Source organism: Hordeum vulgare, chromosome 6H (assembly GCF_904849725.1).
Source record: "Hordeum vulgare subsp. vulgare chromosome 6H, MorexV3_pseudomolecules_assembly, whole genome shotgun sequence".
In the NCBI taxonomy this organism is placed as follows: Eukaryota; Viridiplantae; Streptophyta; class Magnoliopsida; order Poales; family Poaceae; genus Hordeum; species Hordeum vulgare.
Genome location: NC_058523.1, coordinates 370163345 through 370174547, shown reverse-complemented (window position 1 = coordinate 370174547; position 11203 = coordinate 370163345). Strand labels below are relative to the sequence as shown.

Sequence of the window (11203 nt, the reverse complement as noted above, 5' to 3'; positions counted from 1 at the left end):
TCACGATCCATCCCGATCTAGTGCCAAACGGACGTCACCTCCGCGTTCAGCACACGTACAACTCGATGACGATCGCCGCCTTCTTGATCCAGCAAGAGGGGCGGAGAGGTAGATGAGTTCTCCAACACGGCGGCGTGGTGGTGGTGGTGGTGAACTAATCCAGCACAGTTTCGCCTAAGCACCACCGAACTAGACTAGAGCAGAAACAGATCTAGAGAGAAGTAGAGGGAGCACATGGCAATTAGGGTTATATCTCCCCTCTAAATCCTCTAGTATATATAGGAGGGAGGGAGGGGAGGAGGCAGCCAAAAAAACCTCAAAGGATTCGGCCGAAATGGAGGAGGTGGAAGAGTCCTCCTCCAATCCTACTCCTAGTAGGATTCCTCCCTTCCCCACTTGGGTTTCTTTCCTTCCCACCTCCAACCCGCTTTGGGCTTTAGTGGAGGCTTCGGCCAACCCACTAAGGGCTGGTCCACGTCCTCCCACAGCCCATGAGACCCATTGGGGTGGGTGGGCCCACATGGTGGACCCCCGGAACCCATTCTTCACTCCTGGTACACCACCAGAAATGATCCCGTTATCAAGTGACAACACTTGCCTATGGCCAGGAAACCTTGACCATCTATGATCAACGAGCTAGTCAACTAGAGGCTCACTAGAGACAGTGTGTTGTCTATGTATCCACACATGTATTTGAGTTTCCAATCAATACAATTCTAGCATGGATAATAAACGATTATCATGAACAAGGAAATATAATAATAACCAATTTATTATTGCCTCTAGGGCATATTTCCAACAACCCGTGATGTCGGTAGGGGTGGAGAATGACCAATGTGCCACCGACTAGCGCGCGAGGGGATGGAGTTTGCACACGTCGTCCGCGTCCGCTTTGTGTCCGCGCCGACCCAAATCAGGCTCAAAATTGGGCATGGAATGGGTCCGCACGCGGACAAAAAGCAGACACGCGTCCATTTGGGTCGGCGCGTTGGGCCGAACTTTCTGTCCGCGCGGACCCAAACGGACGGCGACGGATGAAATGAATCGCCCGTTAGAGCAACTTCAACCAGCCGACCCAAACGGATAGCTGTTTTGTCTGCTTTTTGTTCGTTTGGGTCGGCCCAACGGACACCAATGTACGCTTCGGCGTTTGGGTCGGCGCATGCGCCCGACACTGGCCCGACCAATTTTTGTCGACGTGCGAAAAAATAAATAAGCATAATTAAACATTAAAGTCCACGTGTCCCCATTAAATTAATTAAAAATAAAAAACTAAACTACGAGGCAGCCCTAGGAGTCGGTGTCGGGGTGTCGGGGCCGGTGAGGTCGACCAGCGTAGGCGCAGGGCCGTCCTAGGGGACCGTGAACCAGACCTCCCAGTGGGGGGAGTCGGCCGCGTACGCAGGGTTTTGGTGCTGCTCCGGCGTCAGCAGATGCCGACCGCGCACGACCAGTACCGGGATCCTCTCTGGATCCACATGCCAGTGGTGCGTGAGGGTGACATCGGGGTAAGGCAGCGGCACGCGGTGCTCCTAGTGCCACCGCGCTTGGTGCATCGAGACGTTCACATGCTGGCGAGGCCGGCGGGAAGATGTCGGTGGAAAGATGGCGTGGGGGTAGAGCGGGGCCTTGCCCTTGTATTGGAAGGAGCCGACCATGGTGCTAGGGTTTGGTCGCCGACGAGGTGGCGAGATGGGGATGGTGGGTTCTCGAAGCAAATTAGGCAGAAGCCACAGCACGACGAATTAAAAAAGGCCGACTGCGGCCGCTGACGCATGGGCACGAGGAGGGCGGCTGTCATTATTAATATTGATCGTGGGCGGTTGGGGCAGACATAGGGAGGGCACGAGCGTCCCTTTCGCGTCCGCGTCGATGCATTTCTATCTCAAATTTGTGCCGGAAATGGGTCGGCGCGGACGAGTTATGGCAATGGGTCGGCGTGTTGGGTCATCCGTTTTATCCTCGCGGCGCCAAACGGAAGGCGGCGGACGAAATGGGTTGCCCCATTGGAGTTACTCTAAATGCTTTTATAGTATTTTTTATAGAAGGAGTATCTTTTATATAAGGAAAACACTTAAATTCATCCAACTGATTTCTTTCCAGAAATTAGCCGTCTCGTTTGCCTGCCACGTGACCACCCACGTTATGCATGGCTCGATCAACTGCCCAGCCCCACGTACCGCATCTCTCCTCAACTAACCTTATCATCACGTTATTCTTCGCCCCGCTCATACTTTCTTTTCCACATGAACGCCATGGCTGCTGCTAGCTCTGTGTGACCCCTCTTCTCCTGACTGGTGTTTGTAGACGGCCTAAGGTTTTGCTGCAAGCCTATCATGGGTGAGCACAGGGCTGCTGCGAAGGACGCCGGGGTTGCGATGGTGGCGCTCTTGCATGCAAGGCATGCTGCGAGAGGGCGTGAGCGTGGTCGCCAGGTTACAACATCATCATTGCTGCAAGCAGGGACGGAACCATCATTCATGCATAAAGGGGGCAAGTTTGTTCATGGAGGGGGCAAAGTTTATATGAAGTGAAAGTTTTTGGCTGCAACAATCATAATCATAGTATAAAAATCAATTTGTTAGGGGGGTCTAGCCCCCCTCGCCCCCCCCCCCCCCTAAATTCATCCCTGGCTGCAAGGAGTCTTAAGTGCTCCGATGTAGCGCCACTGAGCTGTGTGATGCGCGATTGAGCTACAATGGAGCTTCGTTGATGCTACGATGAAACACTCGTCCAACTGCCGATATATCTCCGACAATGGAGTTTTGCCGGTGCTACAATGAAACACTCGTCAACATGTTGAAATATCTTTCGCAATGGAGCATCGCCGTTGCTGTGATGGAGGATTGTCGGGTTCCGGGACATCGTCGGTGCTTCATTATTTATTATATGTTATTTCAGAAATATGTGTATATGTGATGGAGCATTGTCGGGTTGCCGGGAACGTTAGCACCATATACACAGATTGTCGGGAACATTAGAATGAGAAACACGAAGGTATGAAATCAATTAGGCAACCAGTGATGCGGTATTTTGATCTCATCTCATACATTTTATTATGTTAGTTTTTATTATATGTTATTTTATCATTATTTATATATGCTTGACCTATCGTCATATTAATTGTAAAAGAGAGGTTACCTAGTTTCACACCTGAACAATCCTAGCCGCCTCCCCCTCCCCCTCCCTTCCTCTACGCACGTCTCCCTCCCTCCCTCCCAACCCTAGCCGCCTCCCCCTCCCACTCCCTTCCTCGCCGCCGCCTGAGGCAGCCACCGGGCAAGCCCGGGGCGCTAATGATGGTGGCGGCGGGGCCTAGGCTGCCCTGCCTCTGCTTGCGGAGTCCTGGTTCTGGAGCGGCGGCTCCATTGACGAGGCACGGCAGGCTAGCAGTCGTGTGGGAGGTGGATCCGGCGTCTTGGTCGCGCGGGCAGCGGGATCCGGTGGTCGTTAGTGTCCGACGGCGGCTTTTGCGGTGGCCGGTGCGCGCGATCTGGCGCCTAGCACCCCTCCTCCCCTGTTCGGCGTGCGGGCCAACCTGGTCGGGCCGCGCTTTCTTGGATTGCCGGTTTTGTACAGGACGTGCTGCTGGTGGTGGGGATCTAGTTCGGGCAAAATCCCTGGTCGGCCATGGTCGGCCGCGTCGACGGCGACACCTGAGGGCGCCGTTTCCCTCCTTGGAGGCGTCGGTATGGACTGATCCCCTCACTTCCCCTTCCCCTAGGTCTCTCGGGCGAAAGCCTTAACTTTGCTGGGTGGCGGCGGCACTTATGGCGCCGTTCCCTTCTTGAAGGCGCCGCTTTGGGAACCTTGGGGTTGGGTGGCGCTTGTGGGTGGTGGGCGACGGCGGTCGTGCGGCCCTATCCTAGCATGAATCTCCGTCCGTTGCTTGGAGATGAACTCGGGTAGGTGGAGGTCGTCGTTTGGCGTCATGATGGCGTCGATGACGGAGGCACCTGCCAAGGCCGGTACCTCAATCTGATCCGAAGATGGACCAGTGAAAGATGACGGCGACGACACATGTGAGTCCGTCGGACCGGTTTGTGCCCCGGACCCGGTATGTGGCTCGGTCAGGGTCTCCGGCTTTAGATGTTAGTCTTAGGTGAGAGGTCTGGGTATTTGGTCCAGCTTGCACCCCTTCATTATATGAATAGGAGTAGCGACAGATGTTGCCAAGATGGCGGATTCAGCCATATTGTTGTACTGTTTTGTTAGGTCCTCGAGAATAATCAATAAAATTGTCGCATGCATCTTCCAGATGCAGAGGCCGGAGTCATCCTCCTTTTCTAAAAAAAAGTATCGTCATATTATTGATTTTAGAAATTACCGTATCCCATATCATCGTATCAGTGTCGCAGTATCGGTGCTCCGTAGGCTGCAATGAACCATTATATAAACCCACACAGTCTATCAATTCCGATATCTCGCGAGCAGCGCCGATACGAACCAAAACGAGGGGGCAAGATGGCCGTCCCTATCCGCTGGGCTGACGTGGCAGCCCCGGGGCCACCGGCTGCTGGTCAGGCCCTTGACCGCCTGGGGGCGATCCGGTGCGGCGACGGCCCGTGTGGCCCTTGAGCCGTACGCGCAGGCGCAGGACACGTGCGGAAGGCGACGACGATCGAGACGAGAGAGCGTTTGCGTCTGCCGGGTTGGACGGTGGCGATTGTGATGGTCCGGTCGGCACCACAGTCCCTCCCCTGGTCGTACGCCGTCGCCCCCGAACATGTGGGGCGCCAGTGCTGGACCGACGCGTGCCCACCGCAAGGGACCGGATTCCTTGCGTTCTCACGGGGGAAAGAGACGACGGATCGTGTGCTGCGCTGTACGTTTAGCGGCTGTTTGGTTCCTAGCCACACCTTGTCACACTTTACCACAACTTACCTTTGACAAGTTTAACCAAGTTAGGTGTGTGTTTGGTTCTAGCCACATCTAAGGCAAACATTTTTTAACGAGTACTAAACCCCGCATGTCATAGACACAAAAAATGTGGCAAGATTCCCTTAGGCAAGCCAATGTGTGGCTAACAATTTAAGCAACTCAAGTAAGACAAGTGTGACAAGTGTGACAAAAATAATGTGGTAAGACATGGCAAAGATAGTCACAATCCAAACAGCCCCTTACTTTCGGTACCGCGACGCGTGTGCAACTACCTAACGATTAAACCGCAGCGGCCACACGGCCTCACAAGAACTGGCTTGACGTATTAATATGTGCGCAAAGACTAAAAAAATGGCATTCTCTATGAAGATTGTCAATTATTGGCAAGTATAAGGCTGGTTGTAATGGGTAGTATCATACTCCCTTCGTACCTAAATATAAGTCTTTTAAGATATTTCATTAAGTGTCTACATACGAAGCAAAATGAGTGAATCTATATACCCTAAAATATGTCTATATACATCCGTATGTAGTCCATTAGTGAAACTCTTAAAAGACTTATATTTAGGAACGGAGAGAGTATAATATTATCATCTATATGATACTAGTTCATGATACCACATCCGTAATGCATAGTACTCCTTCTGTCATGGTTTAGAAGACCTGCATGGAAATTTCTAGAACCTAGGTGGTTATTGATTGACTGTGAAATAAATTAAAGAATAGCATTCACACTACGCATGAATATAAAATAATATAACATAGTACTACTTAAAAACTTGGAGTAAATGCAATGCGCCTTAAACCTTGTCTATTATGGAAATGCACGTAAATTTAATTGTGCCTTCTAAATCGTGACGGAGGTAGTATCATATGTTAGTATCATAGAGTAGTTCATTTATTGTCATGCATGACACACAGTAGCACATCATTTAATAAGATACGGTATCATGATATGATAGTCAACCCTCTCTTCCTTCATTTAATTCTATGTCACCTCATCGAGATTGCCTAATTGACATGCATGATACTACTCCCTCCGTTTCAGTTTATAAGTCCGGCACGTGTATTTCGGTCGTCAATTTGACCAACTTAATGAGAAGCATATATTACAAAAAAGTATCATTAGAAAACTTTAGATGTTTTATTTTCTAATGATATAATTTTTATATTAAATAATATATTTTATATAAGTCAAATTGACGACCTAGGTACACGTGCATGCCTTATAAACTGTGACGGAGGGAGTACTACTTATAATACTACCATTACGGGCAGCCTAAGCGACATCACCGAACATGAGAACATGTGTGACACAGTTCTTCGATAATCCCAGTGTCTACCAGTCATGGACCTTGAAATTAGTTGCGTCGTGGACATCGGTTTGTAGGATAAGAAAATAATCATATAGTGCTTGAAATCTGTCCCAAACGAGACATGGGAGCACCTCCAACCGCGCGACTCAAATGTTTGTCTTTTGTTCGCTTGAATCGTCTTTTTCATCTTCTTTTGTAAATGGATCAGTCATGCGTTTAACACACTGATCCAAATATTGTTCTTGCGGTCGGCCGTCATTCTTTTTTATCACACATCATTATTATTTTTGAATTTACACATTATTTTATTTTATCAAATGCATTTCAATACATATTTTTTTATCAATTCTTTGCTACGAGTACAAGGTCAAAGAAAACAAGAATCACAATTAAACATTTTAAACAACTTTCATAACTCTTCCTACTAGTTGAACTAAGATTTTTCTATGTCTTCGTTGTTGATTTGTGGAAGCTTAACAACGTCTATCTTCTTTGGTTTCAAAAAGTTAGAGATTGCTCCCCCTTTGTTTCTTTAACTCTCATCTACACCTCTAATTCTAGCTAGAAGTGCACGAACATTTAACAAATTTCGTAACTTTAATAGATCGATGTATTTTTCTTTCCAATATCAAAAGTTGTATCCGCCCTACACAAAAAATTGAGCAAGTAAGCTACCAAAATTGCATGGACTCTAATAGCAAAAGGCCACACTAAAATCATACACCGTCATTTATGCACTTGACGAACACCCAACCGGGATGTTCCGGCTTTCAAAAAACTCGTGGGACGACCTACAACAGGTAGTCGTCGCATTTTATGAACGGCAATGGTGAGATGGCAAGCCTCTGGGCCAGCGCTCAGCCAGGGCAACGGTCGGGCATGGCTTTGCCGGCTGAACGACGACGGTACAAATCCGGACGGTTAGAGGCAGATTGAGCGTCTGCATGCGGCACCGAGCCATTGTCTAGACTGGGTGGGCCGATACCTGGCCAATCCATGGTAAGCGTAGTCCGTCGTCGGCAAGATGCACCAAATCTCGACGCTGTAGATCCACCATTTGGCCTTTCGTACCGACACAAAGGAGGCACCCCCTCACCCCGATGAATGTGTTGTTGGGTAGAGGAGGTAGGACACTGGAGAGCAAGGTGGCAATGAATATGAGCGCCGACCTAAGGTACGTGCATTTGCCGACGAAGGGTGGGGAAGGAGATAAAAAGGGAGAGGTTGTGCCGCCGACGTGCAGGACCGTGTAAGAAACGCGCCGGAAAGAGCGGACCCCGTGGAAGAAACACACGGGAAAGGCGCATATCCGCTGTGTCTGCACGAATACAAATGCGACCCAAATATAGATCTGAAATGGGTCACGGACGGACAAAAGCAAACACAAATATAGATCTGAAATGGGTCACGGACGGACAAAAGCAAACATGCGTCCATTTGGATCGACGTGTTGGACCGTTTTTTTTTCTGTCTGCGATGAACTAAACGAATATGCATAGACAAAATTGTTTTCTGTCCGCAACAAACTAAACCAATATGCACAGACAAAATGGATCGCCCGGTTAGAGTGTTCTAATACCGGTTCTAAACAAGATGAGGGTAAAACTAGTCGCGGAGGGATGATGGCTGGATGGGATGGCACGTCCAGATCGTATGGCTCGCTCGCCCACCGATTGAGGCGCTCAACCGGCGGCTAGGTCGATACATATATTTTTATTCATTTCTGCGATACTTCCTCCGCCCACAAGTACTTGTCGGAGAAATTGTGACAGTTCCAGGCATCAAAAAGCAAAAAATGACAATTATGAGCATATCTGACAGCTTATATTCAGCACTCCCAAATAAAAACCAGTTCAACAAGATGTATTTACTATCACATCACATACTCATATACATAGCCTTAGAAGAGTGGACATTCCATGATTCAATCAATTGTACATACGAAAGAAAACATATTTGTACCCAGGTAGTGACATCTAATATAAAAAATGAAGCGAGGGCCAATTTCAAGTAGGCTTTTGATGCTAGGTCAACCTAAGTTTCTAACAAGTCATACCTGCTACTTGCAAATTATTTTACACTCCAACAAATTGGTCTGGGATGAATCATCAGAGACACTCGTATTTGGTACAACAGAAATCATTGTAAAATAAACTTAGCAACAGTTAAAGTTGGGAACAACTCTACCGGTACCGCAACAGGACAGCAGTTTATACTGTACTTCTGTAAGTAGCACTAATGCAGCAAGCCTTTGTGCGCTTAAGACTTGCATTTGCACTAAATTGTGATGCAAAGAAACATAATAAGAGTTCGCTGAAGTTCCAGTTAGGCATTCCCTGTTTTTATTACTACAGAAAAAGGGTCTGTGCTAATTGTGTTTGTTACTACAGAAGAAGGGAGTACGAATCAATTATCCTAACTAGACGAATGTATTCATTGAAATTGCTAAAATGGCAATAAAAGCCTCATACTGTACGATCTTATCCCAGCTGTACAGAAAATAGAATGGAGGGCTGCTATCGAGTGTCATACACAGATCTTACAGAAATCATTGTATGTGTAGCGGAACTGCAGAACTCATATACAACTACTGATCAAAGAGATTTGCAAATTAAGTATCCCTAGTTAGACCAATGTTTCAACAAATTGCAAACTAATACAACTAGTACTTATCAAAGAGATTTGCGAATTAAGTATCCTAGTAGACCAATGTTTCAACAAAATTGAAAAACTAATACCAGTACTTATCAAAGAGATTTGTGAGTAAGTCTCCCTAGTAGAGTACTGTTTAATCAATAATAATCAAATTGCAGACCATCTATGCATGATTAGCTTAGCATCTGGTCGTTCCCATCCCAACACAGCCATGATTGAGCAGAAATAACATAGCAACATGCATGCATATCCACAATCATTCAAACTATAAAAGCAAGAGAACAAAAGCAACTCACAGATATGGTACTAATCAAAGATAATTTGCAATCATAAAATATTTCATAAAGTTATAGAGATGATTTCAAAGAAATAGGGTTCAAGTTTCCATGCTAATAGAATGTGCCTTGCAATTGCAAGGTCAATCAAAAGCACATGGTTCTCCTAGTGCATCAACTCAAGGAAATCAAGGGCATACTGCTTACGAAATTTCACTGCACTGCAGCATTGAGTAAGTGAAAATTGTAGCTACCCTGGTTGATCAAACTATTAACAAATCACTAAATTGTGTTGCAACGAAACATAATAAGAGTTTGCTGAAGTTCCAGCTTGGCATTCCCTGTGTTTATTAGCCATGATAATTGGATTTTCCAGTGCAAGACCACTGCTGATCAAAGAGATCTGCTAATTAGGTATGCCTACTAGACTAACGTCTTCAATAAAATGGCTAAAATCGCACACCAATACGACTATGATCAGAGAGATTTGCGAATTAAGTAAACCCTAGTAGACTGATGTTTTCAACAATAAAATCGAATACCATCTATGCAGGATAAACAACATGCAACAGCAAGAATAGAAGCTAATCTATTAGCTTAGCATCAGCCCGTTCCCAACGCAAGCACAATTGAGCAGAAATAACATAGCAACAATCCACATACAATTGAACTATAAAGAGAAACTCGCAGATATGCTACGAATCAAGGATAAGTTAAGGCACTTGCATATTAATAACCAAACAACATGAGATCCAAGGGCAACGCAGCAGTACGATACTTAGATTTGATCACCGAAAGGTCTCCAGATGCCGTCGAAATAGTAGTTTCAATTCACCGATAATAACCTAACTAAATAGACCGCCATTAAGATATCGACAGACAGAATGACCTCCCAACCTCATCGGAGCCAAGGAGCGCCACCGGTACCGGGAGACGAGCCTCGATCAGGCCAGATCGGAGTCGTCAAAGTCGGCGCCGTCGAAGGTGTTGAAGAAGGCGGCGAAGGGGAGGGGGCCCCGGGCCTCGTTCCCGCGGCCGCCCATGCGGTGGGAGTGGAGGAGGTCCCCTTCGTCGTCGTCGTCGAGGAAGCCGGCGCTGCGCGGGGAGTCGTCGATGTCCATGAGCGTGGTGATGGCGTCGTCCTCCATGGCGGCGGCGGAGCGCGGGGAGAGCGGGGCGGCGGCGGGGAAGTAGCGGATAGGGTTTTGGCCGGGCGTGCCGGGGTGGTGGCGAGGGTGATGGGGCGTCGGTGGGCCGCGCGGGGTGCGGAGCAGCCTTTGGTGGCGGGGCGTCCTGCCGTCCATGTTGCGGGGCTGCGGCGGATATTAACCTGGCGTGCGAGGGTTTGGAGATCTGTGCCTTGCTGGCCCACGGGGTTATTTTTATATGGACGGACGGAGACCGGTGCGTTTTTCTTTCGTTTTCCGTTTCCTCGGAAGAGATGATGATGGTGATCTTCCGCTTCCGCTTCCGCTTCCGGGACGTCGCCGGCTTTGCCGAGATCTCAAATTACAAACCGCAACTACCATATTTGGATGTTTGTCTCCCGAATTTCAAAATAATGTAAAGAAATTAAATGCATGTGTGTTGAATAACAAACAATTATATATATATACATATTTTAAAACATAAATTCACTTATTTTGTGATGTACATATTTCATATATAACTTTTTTCAGAGATTTTAATATGAACTATGTACATCACAAAATAAGTGAATTTAGGGTAGCCAGCGAGGAGAAAACTTGACCTTGAAAGGGGGCCCAAGCTTTTCAAATTATTTACTCCATTGAGGAGTAGATCGTACCCAGGAATGGGGCTTTATAGGCGGGATAGAACGTAATTTATGTTCACAGACAAAAAAGAGAAGCATAGAAGAGCAAGAGCCTATGCAATATGGGGTAATGACCGCAACAAACTTAAAAAGAATCGCAATAAAGACCTGCAATCTATTTTATCGATTCCATTTCAATTACTTATTTTCACTGAGACATACCAAAAAAACCCAGCTCCAAGATAAAAAAATGAATCTACAACAGCACGAAACGACACCAAGAAGAAACCCAACACAAAGGA

General features: G+C 47.2%; 1 protein-coding gene across 1 annotated transcript; it reads right to left on the bottom strand.

Annotated features, from left to right (window-relative positions):
• Positions 1–9836: 9836 nt before the first annotated feature.
• On the bottom strand, positions 9837–10446 carry LOC123403506. Its single transcript, XM_045097437.1, has one exon. The coding sequence runs from the start codon at positions 10429–10431 to the stop codon at positions 10072–10074; it is 360 nt and encodes a 119-aa protein (XP_044953372.1). The 5' UTR covers positions 10432–10446; the 3' UTR covers positions 9837–10071.
• Between the last annotated feature and the right edge of the window lie 757 nt (positions 10447–11203).

Excerpts from the sequence above, each read along its gene's own strand:
- LOC123403506 (XM_045097437.1), bottom strand. The coding sequence starts at position 10,431 with ATGGACGGCAGGACGCCCCGCCACCAAAGGCTGCTCCGCACCCCGCGC.